Genomic DNA, 17,273 nt, shown 5'->3' with positions numbered 1-17,273 from the left:
AAAAAAAAAAAAATTGAAATATTTTCACTGTGCTTCTAAATTTTTTCATTTAGGAGCACCTTTTCCTTGTGAAAAAGGTTAGCGTAGTGCCCTGGGGTCCATCTCACTCTGTTAGTACTCATCTGGGTCTTTTCTTTTCATACCAACATTACCTTTTTAATTGAACGTGGTCTTGTCCTTGTTGTATCCATGTGTAATGTTGATAGTAGTGGGTTTACACAGACGAAAGAGTATCTACGGGGGAGAGCAAGTCTGTGTCTGGGATATAGGTTCCAGGCTATTAGCTCTTCTCGCAGCCTAGCCATCCTCTTTAGCCTCCGTCGTCTTAAATGCTATGTTCTTTTGGTAGAACTCTTTGGCTGCCGCAGGATTGTTGAGAGAGTAGCAGATTCCGTTCATGGTTATTGTTATAAGCTGTAGTCAAGAGAGACCTGGGATGTGTTTTTTTAGCCTTGCATAGCTTGGCTTTTGGTGGGCCATAAACGGTGCAGAGCCTAGCTATCAATTAGCCCGAAACGTAAATGGGAAATGCTGAAATAATAACGTGAATTATTCTAAAAGTTATAATTATTTTCTCATCTTGTTTTAGTCAACATAAATTAAGAGAGAATTCGCCAGGGTTTTTGTAAAGTACATTTTTGTGTCCTCAGATGTAGTCAACGATAATGCATAAATAATTTAGTCACATTAGTGTCATTTAGTCATCATTTTCGTTGACAAAATGAATCAAGACTTATACCCTTCTGAATTTTGATAATGTGGTTCCTATGTCAAATCAGTGTTTGTAACCGAAGATGATCTGTACAAATGAGAAATGTTTTTTTTTTTTTTTTTTTTTTTTATTAATATAATAAATATATATAACCCTTTATCTGCCAGGGATTATTCTGATCATATACCCCTATCTGCCACTGTTGAAAGTCTATGGAGATGTTCCCCTTCTTTTCAGGGCTATAACTTTTTTAATTGTATTGCTAAATTGACATTACTATGGCCCATTCAACGTCGAGTATCTATCGTTTAGGATGTAGCAACGTTCTACTTTTTCATTCACATTCATACTAAAATATGGTCTAAAGTATAAATATGCTTTTATCGTTTTCTGCAGCATTCTGCAGAACGTGATTTATAGCCATAAATGCATTATATTGATGATCAAATACAGTTTGATAGCGATCGGCGCCAGATAAAAAATGTCAAATGTACGTGCTTCTAGAAGTTACTACTCATCATCTGATGTTGACCGGATGGGGGGGGGGGGGGGGTCGCTTATAATTCCGTGGCCAACGTTAGATGATTCATGTAGTGTGGGTGATATGATCATCAGAGCAGTTTGTATCGAACATGGTAATAATAAACGCTGAAACTTACCCCAGTCTCCTCGGGCCGTTGGGCGATCAGCTTGGAGTAGAAAGTTTCCTATTATGGGATGTTGATCTAGATGAACCATTTCCAGGTTGTATAATACTATATACGTCCAAATAACGTTGTTTATTGAGTTAGGGCGAGCGATTGATTATCCAGTGTGTCGAGATGGAGCCCTGGGAGCTATAGCGAGTGGCCGGACCGAATTTGGATGAGCACCACTTTCTGTTTCCGGTTTGCTGTTTGGGCGATCCGCCGATCGGCCACCAGATGGCGCTCTTGAACCGTTGGAGAGTTGAGAGGAGATCAACAGGAGATCTCAAGTCTCCGCGGGTGAAATATGATTGCCATCACAGATTTTTGAAATATTGATCTCAATGACGTGTTACGGCGTCATTGGCCGATTACGCATGGCGGAGAATGACGTGTTAACTCGTCCTTGGCGATTAAAGGGTTAATATGTCTTTAGTGTCCCTGTTGGGATATCCTAGTGTTAAACCTGTGTCTCCTGTTGAGGTCTCCTAGTGTTAAACCTGTCTGTTTCTTGTTGAGGTATCTTAATGTTAAACCGGTCTGTCTCCTGTTGAGGTATAGTGTTAAACCTGTGTCTCCTGTTGAGGTGTAGTGTTAAACCTGTCTGTCTCCTGTCTTTCCCAGATTCCTGGGATGGAGCCTGTAGGTCGCCTGGATCCCTCTGATAACGGTCCTCTCCTGGCCTTGGTGCACAAGATGAACAACTGCCTGAGCCAAATGGAGCAGTTCCCTGTCAAAGTGCACGACTTCCCCAGCGGCAACGGCAATGGGAGCAGGTTTGTGCATCCCAAGTCTTGTGTTTTATCATCATTTGTGTTTGAGTAGGAAGCCTAGATATCATATCTTCATCTGTGTAGTTTGCTTTCCATACTTTTGTGCGTATGTTTTTTCTTTTTAGAGCTTTATACCTGTGTCTGTCTTTTGGGTTTTAGGGCACATTCAGATCAGACTATGCTGGGAAAAACACACGTTTCCCATTATTTTGAATGGGGGGTAGTTGCGTTGGGGTCTCGACAGTTGTTATGCATGGGGTTGCCCAAAAAAACATTGGTCAACTTTGTGAGGAGGAGGGTTAAAAAGCTCATAGCATGATGTCACACAAATGGCCCTTCCACACAAACGCACCACCCTGCAGCGAGGTGCCACATTGTCACATCTGCTCTGAATTCAGTCTTGTACCTTTACATACCAATCTATTTTTTTCTCAAAAAGATGCTGTTGTATCTTATTTATATTATCTGGGCCGCTCTACATTGGTGAAGGGCCTGTTTTATTTTTTTGACTAAATGTGTGTTGTGTTTCCCCCTGCAGAGGCTCTCAGGCACTGAAGTTCTTTAACACACACCAGTTGAAGTGCCAGCTACAAAGGCACCCAGATTGCACTAATGTGAAGCAATGGAAGGGCGGTCCAGTGAAGATTGACCCCCTGGCGTTGGTGCAGGCCATTGAGAGATACCTGGTTGTCCGAGGTGAGGAGTGGGCTATCGGTGTTGTTGTTTAGGGCTGAGTGTTCCTTTTGAACATGCAGCTACCAATTCTTTAAAAAATCTTGTGATCAATCTTTTAATCCGTGCCCTTTTTCAGTGGATGTGTTAAGATTTTCGCTAAACATTATTTTTAGCAGCGCCACCCCTAACTGACGTGCTATTGTGCTATTGAATCACTTTGTGATTCACAATTTGAATCGGGTAATCTGTGCTGATACCCAGTCCTAGTGTTACCTGCTGCTGCTGTCTGTCTTGGCCAGGATACTCTTGAAAAATAGAACATTTTTAATCTCAATGCTAAAGTTGCCGGGGGACGCTGTACAGCGTCCTTATATCAATATTTCAAAAATCTGGAATCGGATTCATATTCCCCCTCCGCTGGCCTGAGATTCACCAGCAGGACCCACTGAGCTCTCTGGCGGTTCAGGAGCGCCATCTGGTGGCCGATCGGCGCAAGCGCTTAACAGGAAGCGCAGTAGAGGTTGTGCTAGATGTCCGTATTGCTTCCGGCCACTCGGGATAGGTTCCGGCACTCTAGCTCGTCACTCTACATAGCGATCGATTGCCAATAACTCGATAAACAACATGATTTGGACGTATATACCATTATACAAGCTGGAGATGGACCGGGTAATAATATATCCCATAATGATAAAATTTCTACTCGACGATGATCGCCCAACGGCGCGCGGAGACTGGGGTGAGTTTCAGCGTGTAACGTTACCATCTTCGATACTAACTGCTTTTATCAACATTTGACCCACATTAGATGATTGGTATAACGCTGCCCACGGAATTATAAACGCCCCCTCGCCCATCCGGTCAACATCAGATGACGTGTAGTAACTTCTAGAAGTACGTCTAGTTGGAATTTTTTATATCGCGCTGATTGCCATCAAACTGTATTTCATCATCAATATAATGCATTTGGGGCTATATATCACGTTCTGGAGAAAGTTGCAGAAAGAGATGAAAACATACTTATACATTAGACCATACTTTACTATGAATATGTGAATGAAAAAGTTTAACGTTGCTACACAATGAACAATACATATAGGACTTTGAATGGGCCCTAATAATGGCAATGTAGCAATAGAATTTAAAAAGTTATAGCCCTGCAAAGAAGGGGACTTTCTCCATAGACAAATAGCGCTGGCAATCTATGGTATATCATTAATTTAACCCAAGGCAACCAAAGTGTTAAGGCTTGTCCTATTGTCCGGGACAAGTTATAAAAAAAAAAAAAAATGGTCGGACAAGCATAATACAATTGAACTTGTCCGACTGGACAAGTAAAAAAAAAATTATATATATTCTCAAACGAATAGTAACGTTATTCCATCTGATCAGAAAGTGCCTGTCTCACAGTGTCACACTGGAAACTCTCAATCTCTCTACATCAATATTACTTGTCCTGGACAAACGGCGAGCGTCTTCAGAGTGCTCGCTTAGTTGACACTGACGGTAGCACAAGACCTGCGAAAATATCAGAATGTTTAATGTTTAAAAGTTGGTTGTTTTGTTGTTACCTGTTGTGCCTATTGTTAAAAGAAATTATTTCAAATAAAAATACAATTATTTATGGCAATAACAACTATACCGTAATAACAACTATACAACTATAGGCGCAGGGAACAAAATTTACTTTTTGGCTTACCAGCCAAGGTGGCTGGTAGATTAAAAAAACTACCAGCCAGGCAGATTTTTTACCAGCCAAAAATTTGAAATAGCTTTTTTAGTATATCGCCATGTGTTATTATTATTACTATATACAGGGCTCTACGCTAACCTTTTCCCCATGGAGCACATGTGCTCCTAAATAAAATAAAAATTTAGGAGCACAGTGAACATTTTTCAAGTAACAGAGTTTATTAACAAAATATTTATTACATGCATATTATACTGTGCGTGTGCATACTAAGGGTCAACATCTGTGCAATAGCACATATCACCAAAATCACACATTGGCCCATGCCTACTAGACACAAAGGATATCGGTTGTCAAGCTGCATTTGTATGTTGTACTGTTGTCACAATACTAACATTTTGACTTTGATACAGATACAGATAGGAAAGGTAATGGAATATATTATTAGATGACAGAACATGGAAAATTACAATTATTTAATTCATTATAATTTAAACGCTATCTTCCTTTTGAATGAAATAGGTTCAGGAGAGAGATGGAGAGAGAGCGAGACGCACACACACAGAGAGATAGACGGAGAGAGACAGATTCTCAGCCCTCCCTTCCCTCACTATGCCTCTGAGCGTCCCCAGTGATTAGCGTTAGCAGTAGTTAGCGTTAGCAGGTTAGCTTAGTTGGAGTACTCAGTTAGCAGATAACATTACAGTAGTTATTGTTTTTTAGCGTGACATGGGTATAACTGCGAGGATGCAACGCATGTTAGACAATTGGAACTGCTGCTCCCAGAGTTTTCGTTGTTGGAGCTGATCCACGCTGCTCCGTGTCCAGTGGTGCAGTGGTGGTCCCATGCGGTACCACGCCATCCCACCACTTTTCTGAGCAGAAGTAGGCGCAGTCGCGCACGGATGTGCACACAAAAATGCGCTCCACTCGACTGCATAATACTCATTCTATACTGTAATGGAGTAGACCAGGGTTTCCGTTTAACCCCTGGTCGTCAAGAGAGAGGGGAGATGAGAAAGATGAGCTGGTGCTGATGGGGAGTGAAGATGAGCTGGAGGACTGATCATACAGTATATAGTATACCCCACACACACACAAATGCACACACACTGTTTAAGTTATTAAATCATAATAATTGTCCAAATCTCCAAGTACATTTCGGACAAGTAAGTTTAGCTTTCGGACAAGTAATATATCGAAGAACAAGTGGCTCAAAAAGTTAATGTCAAGCCCTGTTATCGGCGATCTTCAGCTCCCCTACGAGATCGCTCAGGGGAATATCATCACAGCACTGCCTGCTGGCCGAGATCCTCACCCTCGCCGTGATCACAAGAGGAAGAGGGGTATGCACAGGGGACTGAGGGCCAAGCTAAAGCTATCCTCTCGCCACCTATCGCTACCCAGCATCTTCCTGGCCAATGTGTGGCCTCTGGCGAACAACAGGGATGAGCTGCGGATCATCAAATCATAAAGGGATTAACGATTGCAACGTCATGATTTTCACAAAATCCTGGCTTAATAGCATGATTCATGAAGTGCTATTGATATTGAGCTACCAGGCCACACTGGACAGAACAACTGGTCTGGAAAAAAATCACTCTAACCTAAAGACTGCTCCCCAAATTCCTCCAACATGTCTCTTGCTCCACAAGAGGAGACAAAACACTAGACCATGTTTACTCTAACATAATGGATGCATACAAAGCTGTTCCCCTCCCCTACCTGGGACAATCGGACCACCTTTCTTTGTGCCTTCTACCCAAGTGCACCTCACTCATAAAACATGTGAAGCCCTCAGTTACAGTCAAAATATGGCCTGAGGCGTCAGACTCTGACCAGCAGCACCGGACTGGAGTATTCCACCCAGGCCACCCTGGACTCCCACACTGACTCTGCATCGCTTTTAGATCTGGTGACAATGCAGCCCTACTGTTCAGCCAGGGCTAACCTGAGTAGGGGAATCAAGCACAGCCACAAGCTAAAGATTCCCACCGTATATGTATATATAATGTATCGGTCTGTACATACTTTTATTTAATAAAAAATAAAGTATATTACTATTGCACTTTGCAAACATCTTTTTGTTGTACTGTATAATGTCAAATTTGAATCTAATCTAAAGGTTTCAGGAAAGTGTTGCAAAACAGTGGGTGTTTTTTTTCTTGTTTTTCTTCAGGCATTCTATTCTATCTACCTACTGTTAATTTTCCTGTTAAGCAGCCTAGTCACACACATTCGCCAACCATAATTACTTAGGCTCCTTGAAGAGAAATCGTGACAGGCTTCAAATTGGATTTCTGTTGTCTGTCCTAGATACTTTGAAAGTAATTGTAACTGTGCAAAGTTGTGTTCTATGATGACAGATTTTCAGAGGAACTTAAAGTGGAACTATCTTATAAATGGCCTTTTTGAGTGTTTAGCATTGTTTTCTAGCTATGTGAACTTATATTAATATGATCTATGTCTCAAAATTCTCATATTGGCGCATTCTTCCAATTCTCCTCTCACAATATTCACCCTCACTGAACTGAGTCATTTGAAAATGTGCCCTATATGTGATGTCATAAAGACACCGCTGCATGTTAATGTTCAGGCGGGGCCGACGCTGCGCAGTGGTTTAGGAGCCCATGCTCAAAACAGCTCGAGATCTTGAGGTAGAAAAGTGCTGTTTTTGAGGACTTGATTAGAAATACAAAACAATGAATAAAATTACAAAATTACAATTAAATTCACATTAAGACCATTGAAGAAGATATGGTTTGACCCCGAGGCTTTGGTATCTTGGAGAAAATTAGAAGAAAACATAGTAGCCCCACAGAGATTGAAAGACATAGCATACACTAAACTTTCAATCAAGCATTGTGAGCGAGAATTTGGCCCAATAATAACCCATGCAATCAGGACATGGCGGGAAACACAAAGGAAATTTCCTAACAATCAAGTATGGCATAATCACACTCCCATATTCAATAACAATGCTCTCTTAATGGGAAAACGACCTATAAGATTCCCTGTATGGGAAGAAAGAGGCATACACTCATTAGGGGATATTTTTAATAACAAGGGCCTCTGTAGTTATGTCGAAATATGCATAAAGTTTAACCTCACCGAGTCCACATGGCTTTTTTACATACAGTTACGACTTTGTATGAGATCTCACGGTGTTCCATTACACATACCAATTGAACACCACAGATACCACAAATTTTTCTATGAAAGAGATACATTGGGAGGTTTTGTATCAGGTTTTTATTATCAATTACTAACGTCCTCGTACGAAACCCTTCAACTAGACAATGTCTGGAGGAGGGATATACCAGACCTGGAAAATGACTTTGATTGGCAAGGAGCCTGGGCAAATGTCCGACTTACATCAAGGAACCCGGATCATCAACAAATCAATCTGAACTATATTCACAGGACATACTTGACTCCTATAAGGCTGTGCAAAATGGGGCTTATACAAGACTCCAAATGCTCCCAATGTACAAATGGGGACGAAGGAACATTTATGCACATGTATTGGGACTGCCCACCAGTTAAGGCATTCTGGAAAGATGTGTCCCAACAATTATCAATACTCGTATTTTGGAATATACCTGTACACCCCGCGGTATTGCTACTGAATGATGTTTTTGAGTTTGCAGTGAACCCACAACTAAAAAGATTGGTTTTATCGGGTATCACAGTAGCTAAAAAACTGATTGCATCACGTTGGTTTCAACCGGAAAAAATGTGCCGGAAAGTGTGGTTTCTTACATATCTTGATGTGATATATCAAGAAATATCAACAGCAAGAATTCTGGGGCTCAATGAATCCAAAATGTTAATGTGGTTAGAAGTGGTGGAGAGAATAAAAGCTAGCCTATAATGGTGATGTCTGGTTAGGAGTGAGGGATAATGGAGGTACTATCCAAGAGGGGGTCCGGGAGGGGGGGATTTGAGCTGGAGCATATGTGTGTAGGGTTTTAGAAAATAGGTATTAGGGGTATATTATATACTAACATTTATATAATTGTAACTTCGCTGGATATACACGGTATACGGTTAAAATGTTATTATTGACTATTTTTGTTTTATCCTGTTTCTGTACTTGCATATATTTTAACCACCTTTACTGAAAGTTTCATTATACATTGTGTGTTGAGTACTGACTTTTAATAAGTTTTGTTTTGCAATAATAAAAAAAATAAAAAAAAATAAAAAAAAACAATGAATAAAAAAAATATATATATTACAGAGGTGTTCCATAGACTCACAGGAATTGTGTAAAAGTGCCCAAATAGTGAAAGAAATAGTAAAATAGTTCCCCTTTAAATCGAATATTGAATGTTCTCAGTTCACAATAAGATTTATAAAATGCCTGAAGCCTTCAAGCTTAACTTTTTATCTCTTGCAGATGTCTATAGAATGCTGTCCCCTCTGTAATTTTTTTTTTATTCATTATAATTTATTTATTTTGAATGCTGCAATATTTCTCAGCAGACTTACTCACTATGGACTGTGGTCTGTACAGGTTACGGGCGAATCAGAGAGGAAGATGAAGACAGCGACGATGATGGTTCCGATGATGAAATTGATGAGTCGCTGGTATGTGACAACCTTTTAAACCTCAATCCTATCATTCTGTTGTGAGAAGAACATGTGATGATCAGACATGAAATGTAACCATTGTGTTCTGTTTCAAGAGATCGACCTGTTCTTTATCGGGCGGTGACTCGGATCACATATCCTCCTCACAACAGAATGATAGGATTCCAGTTGAAAATCAGCAAAGTGGCCCTTAAATCTCAATCTCTACTCTTCTTTATGCAGACTAGCTTTCTGATGTGTCCCTACTAAGTGTAGGGATGTGTTTTTGATCTAGCTTCGCAAAAAGAGAATTTAGAGTGGGTGGTATGATTTAAAATATCCAATTACTATATTCCTAGTTTTGATATTTTCCAGTACAAATGAGTTATCACATTTTCTTATGTCTTTATCTTGTAATACAATTGTTATGGTGCTTATCCATAAAGTAAATTACCATTTGACTTTTTAATACTGTTGCAAGAAAATGATTTTGATTCATTTAAAAATATACAGTATATGCATGTGTATAAGAGGCAGAAAGATATACACAAGCTTTGTAACAAAAGTTAATGGCAATCTAGAATCTAAATCTCGAATCGCCTAGATAATTGTGATTAATCAAGAATCTGTTTTAAATTAAATCATGACCCCCCCCCCCCCCCCAAGAATATAAATTACTGTCCTGTACCAGACTGCCTGTCTTGAGGTGGCTGATGCCTGGTACACTTGCGCTGAACCCCAAACCAAACCTACTCTCCTCTCTACCACCCAAGGCCGCCCAGTTCCTGAATTCAGGTAGCGTGCGCCACAGATTGCAGTTCTACATCGGTGACCACCTGTTGCCCTACAACATGACTGTGTACCAGGCCGTGCGGCAATTCAGCCTCCAGGCAGAGGAGGAGAGGGAGTCCACAGACGACGAGGCCAACCCGCTCGGACGAGCCGGCATCTGGACCAAAACACACACCATATGGTACGCTTAGTCGTAGTCTTGCCGTAACGTGCCATGTATGTTGATTGTCTGTTGGAAAATGCCCTTTTTTTTTTTTTTTTTTTTTTTTTTATAATATAAACCTACATTTGTATTGAGACAAACAACACAACATACCGTAATTCCTCTAATAGTAACCCCGGCTTGTATTTGTTTCAACTGTAGCGGGTACCAGGCTTGTATTAGGAGGAGGCCTGTATAAGAGGGAGGCCTATATTTAAAATTTTCAAACTGATCATAATGAATAAATCAACATTTTGTCAGTTTGAACCCAGTAAAATGTACTGGGTTCATTTATTGAAACCAAGTACTGTATGAAATAGTAAACAGTGCAATTACAGGTGGTCACTGGTCATTTCAACGTTTTCAAAGTGAAATCAAGTAACTAGCTCAGTATGCAGCTCAGTATATTAGTAACCCGGCTTGTATTAGGAGGCCGGCTTATAATTGCTTAGCTCAAGAGCGCACCCGGCCATTAATACCCGGCTTGTATTTGAGACCCGGTTACTATTAGAGGAATTACGGTATACAATAACTTCAACAACACTATTAAACAGACATAAATAATAAAGAAAAAATTTAATGCTCAAAAGACGAAAAATAAAAATACTGACTTAAAAAAACATAAAACAATTGTAAAACATTAAGTGTGTGACATGGGTTCAGAGACCCTCTTTGAACCCCTTTCCTCCTTTACCCTTCGCCCTCTTGTGATGTATTTGGTTCTTCCTCTGTGATGTCGTTTTCGTTCCCCTTGTAATCCTCCCACTTTCCCCATCTTTCTCCAAATTTCTCTTCCTGTAACCTCAGCATGTGTGTTATCCTCTCCATATCCTGTATCTCTTCCACTATTCCTACCCATTGTGCTATTGTCGGTGGGTCTTCTTTGTACCACAGTCTTGTTATTGCTTTTCTGGCCGCTATCAACATTATCTTTATTAAATATTTGTCCCCCCCTTGTATTCCCCCGTGTGTCAGGTCTCCTAAGTAAAGCACCAGTCCTGTTTGTGGTAACCCGTATCCTAATATTCTGATCATTGCCTCCCCTATCTCCTCCCAATACCCCTTCAGCTTCTGACATCCCCAGAATATGTGCGTGTGATTTGCCCCCACACATCCTCCAGCATGCTCTTTGTGTTGGTGCATATTTTCCCTTCAGCTCTGGGGTTATAAATAATCTGATTATGTTTTTCCATCCAAACTCTTTCCATATCCTCGGTCCTGTTGTTGAATGTTGCACCTTGCATATGTTCCCCCATTCCTTCCCTGTTATTTCTATCTCTAGTTCTCTCTCCCATTTCTCCCTTATGTAATCGGTCGTGTGTCCCTTGCTGTTCATTATAGCTCGGTATATTGCTGATATTACTCTTCCTTGCCCCCCTTCGTATGCCCATACTATCATCTTGATTATTCCATTCTGTTCTTCGTCTTTGGCCCCCCTTATTTCTTTGTTGTAGTAGTCTCTAACCTGTAGATATCTGAAGTGGTCCCTGTTTTCTAGTCCAAATTTCTCCTTTAATTTTTGTAGTGTCTGCATTTCCCCCTTTATCATTTTGCATATCGCTGTTGCCCCCCCCCCCTCTCCCACCTTCTGAATCCATGGTCTAACCTCCCTGGTTTGAATCTCTTGTCATGTGCTACCCATCTCAGAACCCCTGACTGCTTCTCCAATTTGTGTGTTTTTACTACTCTGTTCCATATGGTCAAGGTGCATTTGGTGATTGGATCTAATAGTCCCTCTTTTTCTTTAAATAGTTCCCTATCTCCCACCAGAGCTTGTACCTTGTATCCCTCCCCTTCTTTTTCAATGTCTTTCCATATTGCCTCATATCTGTCGTTACACCAGCACGTCACTGCTCTCAGTTGTGCTGCATAGTAATAATCTTGTAGCCTGGGTACTGCCATCCCTCCCTCTTCCTTTGGTAGTTGTAGTGTTTTATATCTGACCTGTGGTCTTCTCCCCGCCCATATGAACCTCGATATCAGTCTGTCCCACTCCCTGAATTGATTCTGTGGTATTTGTATCGGTAGTGACTGGAATAGGTACAGTAACCTTGATAGTATGTTCATTTTAATGACCTCTATTCTTGAATTGAAGTCCAAGGGCATTACTGTCCATCTCTAAGTCTCTCTTGATGTTCTGATTTATCGGTGTATAGTTCGCCTCAAACAGTTTCCCCACCCCTCTCGTGATGTTCACCCCTAAGTATTTAATCTTGTCCATGTCCCATCTTATCCCGTACTGTTCCCTAATTTCCGTCGTTGGGGTATAGTTCCATGCTAAGGTCTGTGTCTTTGTCACGTTTAGTTTGTATCCTGAGTAGTGGCCATATTCCTTCAGTAGATCCATCAGTGCCGGGAAACTCTTGTCTGGTTGCCTCATGTATACTATCACGTCGTCCGCAAATAGGCCTAGTTTATATTCCGTTCCCTTTATCCTTACTCCCTTAATGTCCTCGGTCTGTCTGATCAGTTGTGCCAGTGGTTCTATGAAAACGGCGAAGAGCGTTGGTGAGAGACCACATCCCTGTTTGGTAGCCCTCTCTAATCTGATTCTATCCGTCAGGCTGCCATTCACCTTAACCCTCGCTGTCGGTTCTTGATATAGCGCCTTGATCATCTTCATCGCCCTCCCGTTCAGTCCGAACCTCATCAATGTTTTATATAAAAATGTCCAGCTCACACTGTCTAATGCTTTTTCTGCATCTAGGCTAATCAGTACCGCGCTACCCCCTTGTTTTTGTATCTCCTCTACTATGTGTAATGTCTTTCTCACGTTGTCCTGTGTCTGTCTCCCTTTAATAAATCCAGTTTGATCTTTATCTATAATGTCTGGCATAAACGTCTCAAATCTCTTTGATATTATCGATGTATACATCTTGTAATCCACGTCGAGTATGGACACAGGTCTGAAACTAATACACAATTCTCTATCCTTCCCTTCCTTCGGTTTCGTGGTGATTATGGCTTCCTTACACGAGGGGGGGGGGGGGCATTTTGCCCTCCATCGTGTGTCTGAACGCCGCCCCTAACATGGGTGCTAATTCCGTTCTAAATGTCTTGTAGAATTCCGATGGGAATCCGTCGCTCCCCGGAGATTTGTTGTTTTTAGCTCTACTAATTGCCTCTTCCAGTTCTCGTTCCGTAATTATTTTATTTAATTCTTCATTCTGTTCTTTCCCTATCGATGGTAACTCTAGCTTCTCCAGATATGCTTCTATTTCCTCTTCTCCCGCTGCTTTTGGCTGTGTGTATAGTTTCTCATAGTATTCTCTAAATGTCCTCTCTATTTCAGCTGGGTCTCAATATTTCATTAGTCAAGTTTTCAAGTTTCAAGTTTCTTTAATAGTTGTCATACAGAAGTACAGAATACTTTTGTACAAAATGCTTCTTACTGTTGCGCTCCAGAGACTGTGCATGACAAGATAAGTATGAAATAAAGACATAGTAAAAATTACAAGTAAAAAAAGAGGTCACAGTGTTCAGTTTAGACATATGTACAATGTTCGTAGACGTAGTTACCATACAATATACAATACTGTGCAGTGTACTAATATACAATACTATATAGTGCAAGGCATAAATGGACGAGGTGCAGTTTAGGTACAATTCACAGTAGGTGTACGAGTTGTAGTGCAAATCCTTTATCAATAAATATAAAGTGTAAGTGTGTTTGTGTGATCTAAAGTGTGGAGAGTGGGTGCTGCAGTGTGTTGTTTGTTTGAGTGAGTGTGCGTGTGGGTGTGTGTGCTGTGTGCATTTGATGGTTGTTGCATAGTGATTATTGTTCGTTTAGCGATTATTGTTCGTTTAGCAGCCTGATGGCCTGGGGATAGAAGCTCCTTCTGAGTCTTTCTGTGCTCGCCATAAGACTCCGGTATCGCTTGCCTGACGGCAGCAGTTCAAAGAGGCAGTTGTTCGGGTGGCTCGAGTCCTTAATAATTCTCTTAGCCTTCCCCTTGCACCGCTTGTTGTAAATGTTCTGGAGGGTGGGAAGCCCCCCTCTAATTGTGCGTTCGGCTGAACGTGTCACTCTTTGTAGTCTGCTACGGTCTTGTGCAGTGCTATTCCCAAACCAGGAGGTGATGTTGCCGGTCAGGATGCTCTCTATTGTACATGAGTAGAAGTTCCTAAGGATCTTCTGACTGACTTGGAACTTCCTTAGGCGCCTGAGGAAGTAGAGGCGTTGTCGTGCCTTCTTCACAACACTGTCAATGTGTGTGGTCCATGTCAAGTCCTCGGATATGTGGGCTCCGAGGTACTTGAAACTGTTCACTCTCTCAACCGGTGCCCCGTCGATGCTGAGGGGGCTGTAGTCCTTGACCCCCGACCTCCTGAAGTCCACAATCATCTCTTTTGTTTTGCTGACGTTCAGGGAGAGGCAGTTCTCCTGACACCACTGTGACAGGTTCTCTACCTCTTCCAGGTAGGCCCTTTCGTCGTTGGCAGAGATCAGGCCCACCACTACTGTGTCATCAGCAAATTTGATGATGGTGTTGTTGTTCCGCTGTGCTACGCAGTCATGTGTGTACAGGGAGTAGAGGAGGGGGCTCAGAACACAGCCCTGGGGGGCCCCTATGTTGAGCGTGATGGATGAGGAGGTGCAGTTGCCGGCTCTTACCACCTGGGGTCTGCCCGTCAGGAAGTCCAGGACCCACTGGCACAGGTCATAGTTCAAGCCCAGGTCCCTGAGCTTGGCTATGAGTTTGGAGGGGACTATGGTATTGAATGCTGAGCTGTAGTCTTTGTATCCCTTATTGTGTGTATCGTGTTCAACTTCTGTTGCGTCCTAATTCTCCTAGCCAACAGTCTGGTCGCTTTTGGTCCCCCTTCATAGTACGTTTGTTTCATGAACCTCGCTTTCTTTTCTATTTCCGTCAATAATTCCCTATTTATCCTGGCCTTTACTTCTTTGATTTTTCCGAGCGTTTCCTGTTCTTTTGATATCTGGTGTCTCCCCTCTAGCTTCTTCAGCTTCCCTATCAGATTGTGATATGTCTCATTTTCTTCCTTATACCTGGCTATCTCCTCCTTGATCTGACTCACCACCCCCTTGTTATTTAATATTCCTACATTTAGTCTCCAGATCGTGTTCCTCCGTCTCCCTTCTAGATCTACTGTCAGATATATGGCACTGTGATCCGATATGTCCGCTACGCCTATTCTGCTCTCCCGTACCCTGTAACTGTCCCCCGTCATCATCAAAAAGTAGTCTATTCTCGCATATGTCACGTGCGGGTGTGAGTAATGTGTGTATTCCATGGCGTGCATCCCCCTCCAAACATCTGTAATTCCCATTTCCGTCATCTGAATATTCATATATCTACTGATTGGTGCCCGTCCTTTTCTAGTACTCGTGGTGTCTAGGTCGTGATTCAGTACTACATTAAAATCTCCCGCGCATATCAATATCCCTTCTAGTTCCATCACTATCATATCAAAAATGGTCTCATATAAATCCCTCTCACTCTCTGGGGGTGCATAAACATTCACTAACGTAATCATTTGACCCTCCATTTTTCCCTTCACCAGAACAAACCTTCCCTCCTTGTCTCTTAATTCCTTGATCAATTCAAATTTGACTGTTTTTGATTAACGTGATTACTCCTCTCCTCAGGTTCCGTTTAAAGGAACTATAGTATGCATTTTCATATCCAAATCTCTTCAGTTTCTCTTGATCCTGTGCTACCAAATGTGTCTCCTGCAGAAAAATCACTTCCATCTCACTTTTTTTACACTTCAACATCACTTTGCCCCTCTTTATCTTATTATTCATTCCATTAACGTTTAACGACATCATTTTTATACCTTTAACCATTGTCATCTTTCTTCTTCTTTCGTCTGTCAGTCCCCCCCATGTCACATTCATTCCCCCCTCCGGTTGTAGCCTCCGCTCTCTTCACCGAATACATATAATGATTAACATAAATAAAAAACATAAACTTTACATAAAGTGCTCCCAAGGCGTTCGGGGGGGTCCCTGTGTCCCCCCCCTGTCCCCTGCTGGTTGGTGAGGAGTAATTGCTCTCCTAGTGAGAGGCCTCCTCCTGACGGCTTGGGGGTTTGAAACCTTTACCCCCAACCGCTCGTCATATTTGTCCAGCTTTCTTACTGTTTTTATTGCTGTCGAGCTCCTGGTCAAAAGCGCTCTGTCCTTCATTCTGATCAAAGACCCCCATTTCCTAGGTCCCTCTCAATGTGGCTCATATGTTCCAATGTCCCTCCTTCCTCCCAAACCCGTGTGTGGTGTCTTCTGTGTACCCCTTTTTACTTTCTTTTCCTCCTCTCTATTTTCTATGTGATGTCCATTTATCCCCTTAATCCCTTTCAACTGTGTTACTCGCAGCGTGTGTATGTATTTGTTTCAATATGTTCTGTGTTCCGTCTATCATACCTAATTATATTTCCATTTATTTCCTCCATCAGCATGTGTATTATGTGTCCATGTATACGTTATGTTCGTTCCTATATCCTGCCTCTACCTGGGAATGTGTGTTTATGTATGTTATTTCAGTTTCTATATTTTGTCTCTATTTGGATAGTTTTTTCAATCTCTTGTGCGTGTACTCATCCGTTCGTCTCCTCCCGCCTCCTCTCCTTCTCCGTCTCTGGCCTCCTCGTCCGTCTCCGCCTTCGGTCTGTCACGTCTCACCTCGGCCTTCTCCTCCCTCCTCTCCCGGGTTTCGATCTCCTACTCTGGTCCATCTGCGTGCTTTCTCCAATCTCTGCTGCAGGCTCCGCGTCTGGCCCTCCTGTCCCCTTCCTTCTCCGTCCTCCGCCATCTGCATCCCCCGTCGCCTCATCTCCTCCGCCGCGCTGTCGCGTACGTCACCGTCCCTTCCTTCCAGTGAATCCTTAGCGAGGTCATGGGTGATTGGAATTTCATTCCGTTTTCGTTCAGAATTCTCTTCAGTCCCGCGTAGGACCTGCGTGTTATTGCTACCGCTGTCGAGTAATCGTGATCAAACGACAGTGTTTTCCCCTCGATTTCTATCTTCTTGGTCCACGCGGTTCTGAGTATCAATTCCTTAATCTCAAATCTCAGAAAGTTAATAATCACCGCCCTCGGAGGTCTGTCCGGTTTCGGTCTCGAAGCCAACGCCCCGTGGGGCCCTCTGTATCTCAATTTTTTCCAGTCCCGTCTCCTTCAGTTGTTCCTTGATAAGCTTTT

General features: G+C 42.1%; 1 protein-coding gene across 1 annotated transcript in view; it reads left to right on the top strand.

The window, feature by feature from the left end:
- The window catches only part of trip12 (thyroid hormone receptor interactor 12), a 192,868-nt gene that overhangs the window by 122,733 nt on the left and 52,862 nt on the right, over positions 1–17,273 (top strand). The window contains exons 26-29 of the mRNA XM_084323030.1: positions 2,023–2,174; positions 2,710–2,867; positions 9,056–9,129; positions 9,885–10,084. Coding sequence (XP_084179156.1) covers positions 2,023–2,174; positions 2,710–2,867; positions 9,056–9,129; positions 9,885–10,084 — 584 coding nt within the window. The remainder of the gene's footprint in view (positions 1–2,022; positions 2,175–2,709; positions 2,868–9,055; positions 9,130–9,884; positions 10,085–17,273) is intronic.

This window comes from Notolepis coatsorum (genome assembly GCF_963971535.1).
Source record: "Notolepis coatsorum genome assembly, chromosome: 1".
Lineage (NCBI taxonomy): Eukaryota > Metazoa > Chordata > Actinopteri > Aulopiformes > Paralepididae > Notolepis > Notolepis coatsorum.
Note: the sequence above shows the minus strand (reverse complement) of the source record. Positions and strands in the feature narration are given on the sequence as shown.